Below are 12,729 nucleotides of genomic sequence, written 5' to 3'. Positions count from 1 at the left end.
TGTACGCTGGTTTCTCCCATTCCTCGGCGTCTATTTGTAACTCTGCGCACTAGCCTCATTGCGTTAGCGACTTTAGTTTCTAGCTTTTGGACGGTTTTTTCCGTTGGTTCCCTTGGATTCAATGATTAGTCCTAGGACCCGTATATGCTGCACTGTAGGTATAATTTTGCCGTCGGCTGTATACACTCTAATGCCTTCGTACTGGCGGCTGCCTACGTATGATTTGGGCGGCCTTCCTTTTAGCGTCGGTCTATGCAGAAGAAGTTCCGATTTTTCTGGCGAACATCGAAGACACGTACCACCTTGGTATCTCTCCACTGTGGCTACGGCTTCCTGCAGTCTCTGCTCTTTGTAGCCGTCGCTACCGTCGCCTATCCAGATTGTGATATCAACTGCATAGATGGAGTGATGAACACCGGGAATTTTGTCGAGTTCCTTCGGAAGACCTACCACTATCAAATTGAAACGCATAGGCGAGATCACGGAGCCCTGTGGCGTTCCGTTGCTGTCTAACTCGTAGAGATCTGATTTAACATCCCCTATGGAGATCCTCATTTTCCTGTTTTACAGGAAGTTTCTGACATAGTTGTATGCTTTCTCTCCCATGTTCAGACTCGAGATTCGCCCTAGAATCGCGCCATGTGCTGCGTTATCGAACGCCTTTTTGAGATCCAGCCCGAGGATGGCGCGGGTGGATCTGGATTTATGGTCGAGGATTTGGTGTTTAAGCTGCAGCATGGCGTCCTGCGTAGACAAATGCTGCCGGAAGCCTAGCATTGTATCTGGGTAGTGACTAACGTCCTTTAGGTAGTTGTTTACTCTACTGAGAAAGGCGTGCACCATTAACTTCCCCACGCACGACGTGAGCGAGGTGGGTCTGAGGTTCGTACTGTTGACTAGTTTTCGCGGTTTAGGTATTAGAATCGTTTTGGCTTTGTTCCATGCCCCGGGGTGTCTCTCCGCTGAACCAACACTCATTGATATACTCAGTTAAGAATTCTATCGAATCATCGTCCAGGTTTCGGAGCATGCGGTTGGTTACGCCGTCCGGCCCCGTTGCCGATTTAAGATTTAGCTTGTGAAATACTGCCGTGATCTCTGCAGTGGTGAATTTCTGGTCTAGCTTTGGATTGGCGCCTCCCGAGTAATCTGGGTGTCGCACGGGCGAGATTTGTGCAACGTATATGGCCTTTAGGTATTCGGTTAACTGGCCCTCGTTTCCCTTGTGATCGTGCGTTAATTTGCGAGTGGTGTGCCTCTGTTCCGTTTTGGTGTTTGTCGGGTCGAGATGGAATCTCAGCAACTTCCACGTCTGGGAAGCGCCGAGCTGCCTGGCCATGTCTCTGCATATCTCTTCCCATTGTTGCTCGTTTAGTTGCCTGCAATATGCCTCAATGTCCTTATTTAGTTGGGCGATCCTTTTCCGTAGCCCTCTCTTGTGTCTCTGCTTCATCCATCTCGCTTGGAGTGATTCTTTCTCCTGCTATAGGTGCATAAGCTTACTGTCCAGCCTGTCGAGGGGAATGTCCGCCTCCATTACCTGCGTGGCCTCCCTTACGTTGCTTATTACGTTTTCACACCAGCTCTTAATGTTCGATGTGGGCGGGGAAGTCGACTGTCGTCTTATCTCCCTGAATTTCTCCCAGTCGACTAGGCGTTTCGTTTGATTGAATGACTGAGTTGCGTCGTTTTCGCGCGGCATGTGCGCTACTAGAATTCTGTGGTCACTACTCAGATCGCCGAATGTGTTATGCCACGTCGCTCCCGGGACGTTTTTGGTCATAGTGAGATCCGCGGTCGTGTCCCTTTGGACGCTCGTACCTATGCGCGTGTGGGCATTGGGCTCAGTAATTACCGGTAACTTCTCGTTTTGTACACACTGCGATAGATATTTACCCTTGGTAGAGGTGAAGCCGTAGCCCCAAGCTTCGCGTAAAGCGTTGAAGTCTCCTCCCATCAAAAGCGGAGCGTCTCCCGCCACCACTACCGCTTTCATGAAAAGATTATGAAATTTTTGTCTGTGATTTGACGGGTTTCAGTATAAGTTTAGAATAAAAATATTTTTTGGCCTTGAATTTTTAGGAATAACTTCAGTCATGATGTGATCGTGTTCTACGCCGAGGTCATGGGTTTTGACCGTTAGTTCTCTTTTAATGTCGTGAGAATTTTATCATTGTCGCGCCGACCGGTGCCTATGGATTGGTAGCCCGCCAGTTTGGCGAGACCACGCATTTTCTGGAGCAAAATAACATCCGGTTTATTGCCCTGTTTCACGTATTGTTGGAGAACGCACTTTTTTGCCTCGTATCCCCTACAATTCCATTGCCAGATGTTAAACTGTCCCTTACCTCGTCTGCCCATACCTTACGTTTAGTGTGACGGACGAGTAAAGGTAGGTTGACGTAGAATGGCTATTGGCATTGCTGCCACCGCATAATTTGATGGTCGTTGTAACTGATGCTGCTGCGGGAAAGCTGCTACCGCAGCCATCGTAGGTGTCGTTGTCATTTCACTATTGCTGCATCGTTCTAACGCGTCGACCCTCTGGGGAGTGCTGCAATATATATGGACGCCTTTGTGGTTGCCTCGACTAGCGATTGGATCGTCGCTAGTATTTGATCTACCTTCTTCTCAATGTTGTCTAACCTGCTTGGTTGTTGTGCAACATCTTGCCTAGAGACTTGGGTTTCTACGGCCTTCTGAGTTTTGGCCTTTCTTTTGAGCGGGGGGGGGGGGGGTGGTTACCTCCATGCGATCCTCGACTACTAGAATTTCGTTACTCGCTACCGCGGTAGGAGTGGAGTTTTGGAGTTTCTCGGGTGCACCCTCTCTCGAGCGTTGCTCGATTTTGGCATGTAAATGCGCTATCATCTCTCTCATTTGGATATTTCCTGCTTTGAGTTTCTCGAGCGCCTCGTTATATTGTTTAACAGACTCCCCAGTCTCGACCGGTGGCGACCCGCGTACTTTATCTGCCCAGCTCACGGTGTTTGTCGACTCCCTCGACGTCGACCTGGACCTGGCCTGCGACCTCGCGGTGGTTGAGCCTCTCTTGGTGGACCTCATCCTCTGCCGTCCCCTCGATCTCGATCTTGACCTCGAGGGGCATCTTCCTCTCGATTGAGAAGATGCTTGTCTCTGGTCGTCTTGTATCCTGGCCCACTGTCTTTGCTTGACTATGAGGGGCTTCTTAAACTTCGTCTTGCAGTTTCTGTCCGCTGTGGCGTGATCCTTGCCGCAAATCCGGCATTTAGGCTCACACGTGTGGTCTCCGTTCGGATTAAAGGCGCCGCACCTAGGGCAGAGTCTATCGGTTGGGTTGGGGCAGACATCCCTCCGGTAGCCGATCCTGTTGCACTGTCTGCCCCCTTCACTTGCCGATTCGTGAAGCATTTCCGTATTTCCTTGCTGAAAATGTATATCTTTAACCTCGGCGCCGTCGCCAGATGCCTCGGCTGCCAGCGAGACCGGCTCCATAGCGTTTCGTGCCACCTCGCGCGTCGAGGAGTCCGGCTTATCGCCTTTCCACGTTGTGCGCGCAGGAAAGTGGCCGTAAATTGGCGAAAAATGGTCGGCCCACATGTATGTTGGTATCCACTGATTCCTGGTGAGGAGGCGGTTCCTTTGGTACCAGATTTCTCTAGTTGCGTGGTGATTTTTGCTGCGAAATCATTCGTAGACGCAGGAGCCGACGTGAAGTGCGTCCGCACCCTCCGGCGACCACAGCGTTTCGCCCCTGCTATGCGACACAGCTTTTGCGAGCACAACAAAAAGAACGTTGGACGCGAAAAGGAAAGAAACGCGGCACACTGGCCATCCTATCTAATTTGTGATCCTCGCCCCCTCCCCTCGTCGGCCCCATGAAGAAAGAGGCGGAAATAATCATCGCGGTCACAGGCGGCATGGGCAACGCATGCGTTGCGCTAGCCAAGTGAAGCTACAATAGCCAGAGCAAGAACATACTGCTGGTTTTCCCCGGAGTTTTTAACGTCCACATTCGAAAACCGGCAAGCCATTTGTTCACGACCTTCGTGGAAGACGTGTACGGTGTACGTCTTTTGTGCTGTCGCCCATTCCGCCGACCACTGCCAGCGTCAAGAACTTTTGATCGGGGAATCTCTTTCGCTACGTCTCGCATTTCTCGACGCACTCCTCACTGCACACTGCGGTGCAAATTTAACAACTTCGGCAAGTACAATAAACACCTAAAATGCGACTTGCATGTTCGTTCTATACCAGCCACGCCAGGGCGGCCAAGCATTACGGTGCTACGTGATTTCCATTCTGCACTTAAGAACATGGACATAAACAACCAAGGGTAAGTGAAAAAAATAAACTGCGTTTTGAATTGAGGGAACGGCAGTCAGCACGAAAACGGAGAGTTGTGGGCTGTTTGTTTATTAAATGCGAAGCATTTCTTAGCGAACTTCTGCGACTTTGAGCGTATCTATCTATCTATCTATCTATCTATCTATCTATCTATCTATCTATCTATCTATCTATCTATCTATCTATCTATCTATCTATCTATCTATCTATCTATCTATCTCTATCTATCTATCTATCTATCTATCTATCTATCTAGCCGCCTACGACTTTGTGCTCTCCTGGCCGTTTCGTTAATCGGATGTATACCAAAATTGGTGTGTCATAACATGGCTTTATTACGAACATAAATGACAGGTCATATCATGAAAATCATGACACGCATGTCATGAACAGCATGATTTACATTCCACGGCCTTTGGGCTCCCTGGCCGTTCCGTTAATCGGATGTATACCAAAATTGGTGTGTCATAACATGGCCTTATCACAACCATAAAAGACAGGTCATATCATGAAAACCATGACACGCATGTCATGAACAGCATGATTTACATTCCACGGCCTTTGGGCTCTTGCGGCCGTTCCGTTAATTTCATATATACCAAAATTGGTACGGCGTGACAAGAGTTCATGACGAACATAATGACAGGTCCTAACATGCAAATCATGAGGCGCATGTCATGTGCAGCATGATTTACATGACATGGTCTCGGGGCGCTCGCGGCCGTTTAAATGAAGGGATACATACGAAAACTGGTATGACGAGACATTTCTGTATGACGAACATAACTGACACGTGGTAACATGAAAATCGTGATATGCATGTCATGTATGCCATGATTTCCATGCCACGCTCATGGTGCACTCGCGGCCGTTTCGCTAGATTGATATACACCAAAATTGGTATTGTGCGATGTGACTTTATGAAGAACATGAATAACAGGTGGTCGCACGAAAACCATGACATCCATGACATGTATGTCATGATTTACATGCCACGCTCATAATGCAGTCGCGTCCGTTTCGCTCGCGTGATATACACCAAAATTGGTGTTACGCGACACGACTGTATGTCGAACGTAAGTGAGACGTGGTAACGAGAAAATCATGACATGCAAGTCATGTACGACCTCATTTACATGCCACGCTCATGATGCGCTAGCGGCAGTTTCAGTAGATTGATATACATCAAAATTGGTATTGCGCGATGTGACTGTATGAAGAATATGAATGGCAGTTGGTAAGATGAAAACCATGACATGCATGTCATGTATGCCATGATTTAATTGCCACGCTCATGATGCATTCGCGGCCGCTTCGCTAGCTCGATGTACACCAAAATTGCTATTGCGCGAAGCGACTGTACGACGACGGTAAATGAGACGTGGTAACATGAAAATCATGACATGCATGACATGCACGACATGATTTACATGTCATTCTCATGACGCACTCGGGCCGTTTTGCTTGCTTGACACACCAAAACTGGTATTGCGCGACGCGACTGCGTGACGAACGTAAATGAGAGGTGGTAACATGAAAATCATGACACGCAGGTTATGTATGTCATGATTTACATGCCGCGCTCATTGTGCATTCCCGGCCGTTTCACTAGCTTGGTATACACCAAAATTGGTATTGCGCGACGCCACTGTATGACGAACGAAATTGAAAGGTGGTATCATGATAATCATGACATGCATGAAATGTACGACATGATTTACATGCCATGCTCATGGCGCACTCGTGGCCGTTTCGCCAGATTGATATGCACCAAAATTGGTATTGCGCGATGTGACTGTATGAAGAACATGAATAACATGTGGTAACATGAAAACTGACATGCATGCCATGTATGTGATGACTTACATGCCATGCTCATGGTGCATTCGCGGCCGTTTCGATAGCTTGATATACACCAAAACTGGTATTGCGCGATGTGACTGTATGATGAACATTAGTGACAGGTGGTAACATGAAAAACCATAATATTCATGTCATGCATGGCATGATTTACATGCTCTACTCATGGTGCACTCGCGGCCATTTCGCTCCTTTGATATACACCAAAATTGGTATTGCGCGATGTGACTGTATGACGAACATAAATGAGAGGCCTTAACATGCGAATCATGTTATGCATGTCATGTACGGTATGATTTACATGCCACTGTCATGGTGCGCTTCCGGCCGTTTTGTTAACGTGATATATACCAAAATTGGTATGGCATGACACGAGTGCGTGTTGAACATAAACGACAGGTCATGCATTTATATACCAGAATATGCGTTTCATTGGCATGGTGTACACTAGATTGTGCATGCATGCGTGCATGGCAAACATGCGATATATGGTGGACTAGATGCCATGGCATGAATGATTTCATTTGGCTCAAAGACAAACAAGGCGATGTATGCAGCTCTTTGCTGGCTGCTTCGCATTACATCGATTCCCACAGTGCGTGGGATCTGCCGAATTTTGTATTGGTGTTTCTTTAATTTGGCACGGATACCACAGTAAAACAAAACATGTACGTCATTATGTTAAAATACTATCATTTCAAACGTTTACATAACGTATTCTGTAATTAACGTTCAATCTGCGAAATTGCGTTATATCTTTAACTGAAATCTCTAAAAGACTCTCTTTACGTCGATTTCCACGTTTGCGGGCGGTGCGCCTAATATTTTGCTACTAGTTATTAGGTGTTACTGCCTGTGCCTTGTGGAATATTCGGGGGCTCATTTGCCACGATCTTGCTGTGGTCTTACGTATACTTTGTGTTCGTAAACATTAAATTGGCCGTACTGCAACACTGAATATTCTCCACGACGCACATTTCTAAACACAAAGCACAAACCGGACAGTACTGCTATAATTACGTGGGTATGAAACCATGTCATTGTAACTCGGGACTAGCAGTCAATGCCCTCAAAGTGTTTGCGACGCCTCATTATGAAGCGGCTCCTCTAGCTTACACTGTGACTGCACGGGGTTTCACGAACGCCATCCGTATTCTATTCACATTATTTCGAAAGCTGCGACACCTTTGCAGCCGACAATGTCGCCACCAAATCGGCTCTTGTAACGAGCCCATAGCAGACCACACTTTAAACTAAGCACATTCATTATTGCTTCAGGGAACGCCAAAGAGCAATGATCTACTATTAATTTGATTACAAAGCAAAATATATTTTCTCTCCTATGAATCAAAGATAAGAGTGTAGCAATCTAAATACAACTTTAAATTCGTTGTAAGTGTACGTCTTCTTCATTTATCTCAGGGACTTCGGATGTTGCTCCACCTAAAACGAAAGAAGAAGCTCCACAATGCTATCTGCCTCTTGCACGGGGTGTTCCGTGCGACAAACCGCAACCGTCAGAAAGATGGTTCTTCAATGCCACAAAAAATAGGTGCTCAAAATTTACATACCAGGGATGTGAAGGCAACGATAATAACTTCAGCGGTTTCCGGGAGTGCCGGAAGTCGTGCAGAAACCGTAAGTGTTATTTACGAACAAGTGCTCCTGATGAGCGTTTCCTCTTCGTTGATAAATAGAAGAAACCAGTTTCACCGCAAGGGTGAAGCAATGAATGCGATAGCAACAAATCGTAATGTTATGCAAAGTAAGGCCAGCAGCTAACTATTTTGGATCCGATCTCGCATAACTCAAAAAAATGCTGGTGTAAAGAACAGGGCCACTCCATCGAGAGAAGCGTTTTTTCGTGTAGGTTTCTTCGCGTTTAGAGCACAGCACGTAGGACCGCACACGAGCCGTTGCCAGTGCCTGCCGGTAAAGTGCGTGCCAGTGATCGTGGTATTGGTTTGCCTATGTCCGTAAGTACATGAGCCCGTCAGAACACAGTAAAGTGAATTACGTGGTGTGCGTACGGTTGCACGCAGGTACCACACGCTTTCAGATCCTTCCCTTGCTTATCAGACTTACATTACCTATGACTAACGGCACACAGGCTGAAAATCATGCGTAGCTGCTCGTTACCGGGCGCTGTATTAAGGCGCTTTCTCGGTGGCTATGCATACTCGTGCGCTTGGTGTCAACTGCGGATCGTAAGTCTAGCAGGTAACTGTTTTGAATCCAATCTCACGTAACTCTACAAAACGCTGGTGTAAGAAAATGCGGCCGCTCCACGGAGAGAACTGATTTTCATCCAGTCTATTCCCGTAGATACGGCAGCACGTAGAAGGATATTCGAGGAATGTGTTGATGCCTGCCTAGATAAGGCGCGCGCCAACGATTGCGACTGCGCCCTTACATGAATGTTTATAGTTGCTGCTCAAGCACCACAGCCTCGTCCTCTACCGGCGTTCCTTCATGCTCCTTCACTACCAGCGTGTTGTTTCCTCTCTTCTTGAGGTGCCATTGACTGCAGGCCACAAACGCGGGATGAGGTTATCGTATTTGCCCTCCGTGCTACGTATATCGGCCGGATCGTTTCATCTCTGCTTCAGCCGCGTTCGTCGTCAGCTCCCGCGTGCTTTTACACGCACATAGCACATGCGATGTGCTGGGCGATGTTGCCGGTTTGGACTTTTTACGGGGCATGAGGGTGACGGCGACGGCAAAAATGCGTTGACAGTGTCCGTATAACTGCTATCGCAATACAAGGATACCTTTCTTTTTAGAAGGCGTGCCTTATTGCTTGAAAGTTTATTACTCTTTTAAAAGTGGAGTTCTTTATGCCAGCCATCACTCGCTATCCGCGGACATAAAACTATCATCATCATGAACTGACATGCGCTATCTTCATGCTCGTCTTACTCTTCGTCCTCTTTCTCATCTTAGACCTAACACTTAACGTAAAGCGTAAATAGGCCTAGCGCGCAGCGATTATGTTCCCCTGACTCTTGTGCCGATATTATTTTTCAGAGGCAGAAAGACGTCGACAGAGACAGGAAAAACTTGCCGGTAAGTGACTGTCTAAATGTCTAAATTTTCACTTTTAATTGGCTAGGGGCACTGATTTTGACTCATTTGATTTTGACACAGGTGCACTTATTTGATACATTTGAAACATTGTACGGAACGACGTTCGAGGAACTAGTTCGTTTGCAAGGAAGGGGGGATGGCCACCGATTTTTCCCTAATGCGCGCGCTTATTAAGGATCGTTGGATTGTAATGACACCTCATTAGGTGTATGAAGTAATGACAGAGGAAACAGCGTTCCTTCTGTGAACGTTCCATGGCACTCAAAAAGAGCACACGTACACGGTATCTCATGCCGAGCAGGGCGGATGGGTGACCGAGTGAGGCGCAAAAAACTACCGCTCACCTGTTACGTGACCCCTTTGAATCCTAGTTTTCACTTCAGGGCGTCCACCGCATGCGTAAGGAAGCGCGTTCGCAAAAACCGTCCATCTGCAGGAGGGATAGCTGATTCTTTGTTTGTGTTTTGTGTTTGAGCCAGTATGGACGGCAACTAAGCGCTGTTCTGCAGTCTAGACGCACCGTAAAGAACACTGACTTGATATTTGAGTATCGCCAAACCCATTTGTGAGGGCGCCGCCACGAAAAATTGGTGTTTTTTACCTTGTTGACATTTTCGCTCGGCCAACTACAAGGTCGCTTTTGAGTTTGTTTAATTGTTATTACGATAGAAATAACATGGACGCCCTCAGCGAGTTCTGGCCGTCGCCGTCATGTCCCGTATATATGTATGCATGTACATGTGTATATAAAACCCAGAAATGAAAATATATTGGAAGAAAAAAATCTGAAGCGTGCGACCGCGGATTCGAATCTGCACCTCATCCCTCCGCAGCGCGCTGCGCTAGAAAATTCGGCCACGCGGCACATGTCCTCCAGTACCACTGGCGAGCTCTTTATATACACCATTTACCGTTCCCGGTACGCAGAGCTCGGAAGGCTTCAGCGTGTTCATTATCACCCGCTAGATGTTCATAATAACTCCCTGAAGCGATGCGCACACGCGAAAACCTTTATTAACAAACAAAAGACAGCCACTCGATATAAACTTACGTGCGCGGTATAAGAAATTTCGCAACTCACTGTCTGCTCGGCTTAAAGCATATATATGCGGTCCTGATGTAAAGAGAATGTGGGAAATAGTAAATTCATTTTTAAATAGGAAACAAGCAGCCGATAACATAGAAAGATATCCCATGGTGGTAATGCTTAGCGTCTACCACTTACGATTGCAGATGCTTTTAGTATTTTTTTTCTTTTCTGATATCACTTCACATGCACAGCAAAACTGATACGCCTGAAAACGCCTTGTACAATCATTCATTACGTTCCTAACCGTTCCTGTTAAGGTTGCATCAGTAATTGACAAATGGAAAATAACTAGCGCTGGGGTGGATAACATTGATCATGACCATAGGTCGACAAACTCGCTCATGAGTGGGCTCATTCAGACTCATTCAGACTCAGATCGAGCCATGAGTGTTAGTTTGAATGAGTTCGGGTGAGTAATATTTTGGTGAGTTGAGTCCAAGTGAGTCCGGTTGAGGAAAATTGCGGTGAGTCTGCGTTCGAGAGAGTCCTAAGCGCAAAATATATTTATTGAGTGAGTCTGAGTGAGCTCCACACTTATTTTTCGACCTAGGTTCTATATACACAACTTCAGCATTACTGTCAGCCTTATGTCGGCTCACGTTTACACTCCCGTCGACTCACATATACTTCTAAGCACTAGCCTCATGCGCCAGCTCAATGTTCATTCACCGGGGGCGGAAATTAGGAAGTGGGGAGAACCAAGTGCTGTGACCCCGTGCCCCCCTGGAAACTTTTACAGGGAGCTCTTGATAAAAATATCTGGTGTGAGTAATCTCTTTCAGTAACAATGTCCTGCATTGCAACCACTGATATCTCATACTTGAAGGTACGAGATAATAAGGCGCCAAGCAGAGCGCGATTATGCTAGATATTTGTGTAATAGTGAATTGACACCTTGGTGGAAAGAGCCAATATACACTAAGGGATTTAAGAGCCAACTCACTTAGACTCAGTCAGACTCAGGTAGAGCTGTGAGTCTGAGTCTGAGTGAGTCCGAGTGAGTAATATTTTGGTGAGTCTGAGTCCGAGTGAGTCCGGTTGAGGAAAATTTTGGTGAATGTGAGTCCGAGTGAGCTATGAGGGCAAAATATATTGCATGAGTGAATCTGAGTGAGTTCTACATTTTTTGCCGAGCTATGATCACGACCATGTTAAATTAATTTCTAAACTAGTATCATCGGCTTAGTCTCAAATTATCGACTCATGCTTAAAACAGGAATCTTTCCGTCTGAGCTGAACCTGGTAGAATTGCTCCAGTTTTCAAGAAAGGCGATAGCCCATTACTATCTAATGTAAAGGAAAGACACAGAGAAATAGACACAACGCCTGTTGACTAGGCCGGCTGTTCTATTCTGACCCTTCGTCTTTCTAATCTTCGGTTGGGTCGAGCACGAGGCCCATGCCACGCCTCCGCTCATGGTCATCACACTCGGCCATGACTGTGGATCAGTGAAGCCGACAATGTCTCTGGCGGCTGACGTTGACTGTGTCGCTGTGGTCGGTCAATACAACGCTGGGCTTGCCTTCGTGCTTTTCCGATAACGTCTCTGGCGGTCGGCATTGACTGTGCCGCGGGGGTCGGTTTTGCTTACGCCACGACTTGTCTTGTAGAGCTGCCGAACATTCTGGGGGGCGATGCTGGCTGTGTCGGGGGGGTCGCAGAAGGCCTCGGTCGCGCTGTGGCCTAACGTTGTGAGCGGCAGAAGACGATGCGAGCAGTTGGCACTTTTTTCGCAACCTCGGGGCAAGCTTCCGCACTGCCGCGTCATCATTTCTCACTACTTTAGTGCCACACACATGTGGATACTCTGCGTGCCACAGAACTTCGGGTTCTTTGGTCGTAAGAGAGCGACACTTGGATCGAAGTGGCATGTCATTGATGCCTGCAGGCGTTTTGGTCTCTCCATCCTCCATCAGAGAGACAGCCTTGAACGGGATCGGGACTTCCATGCAAGCGCTTTCCGGTGCGCGTCTGCGATATGTTAAAAGCGCCGACTGCGGAGTCATGGATGTGACAGCATCGCTGCGGAAGCCATCACTCACGCCATCGGCACACTTAGGCTGTACTGGCCGGTCTCTTGTACCAGCAGCTTGGCTCTTATTCAGGGCAAGGTGACCATCTGCGCACTCGGCCAGTGACTGCGCTCAACTTCGCTTACGTAGCTCCGGTCGGTCTGAGAGCACATTAATATCGATTGCTGGCACGGGCTCGTCCAGCTTGTGAACGGGTAGCCGGTTGACAAACGGAGGAGCCGGCTTGTCCACGTGCCAAGGTGAAGGTAAGCCTGGGGCTCGCATGATCGACTTCTGTGGCTTGGAGGCAGGCTTGGTCACGGGAAAGGAAGGTGGTGAGGTGGGTCGCG

At 47.5% G+C, this 12,729-nt stretch overlaps 1 protein-coding gene across 2 annotated transcripts in view; it reads left to right on the top strand.

The window, feature by feature from the left end:
- Positions 1 to 12,729, top strand: part of LOC125756354 (actinia tenebrosa protease inhibitors-like) — a 99,766-nt gene that overhangs the window by 65,680 nt on the left and 21,357 nt on the right. The window contains exons 4-5 of one of the 2 annotated variants that reach the window (XM_049410978.1): positions 7,612 to 7,827; positions 9,217 to 9,255. In XM_049410978.1, the coding sequence (XP_049266935.1) occupies positions 7,612 to 7,827; positions 9,217 to 9,255 (255 nt within the window). The remainder of the gene's footprint in view (positions 1 to 7,611; positions 7,828 to 9,216; positions 9,256 to 12,729) is intronic. The other variant, XM_049410979.1, reaches the window with a different exon arrangement.

The sequence above is a fragment of the Rhipicephalus sanguineus genome, chromosome 11 (genome assembly GCF_013339695.2).
Source record: "Rhipicephalus sanguineus isolate Rsan-2018 chromosome 11, BIME_Rsan_1.4, whole genome shotgun sequence".
Classification (NCBI taxonomy): domain Eukaryota; kingdom Metazoa; phylum Arthropoda; class Arachnida; order Ixodida; family Ixodidae; genus Rhipicephalus; species Rhipicephalus sanguineus.
Note: the sequence above shows the minus strand (reverse complement) of the source record. Positions and strands in the feature narration are given on the sequence as shown.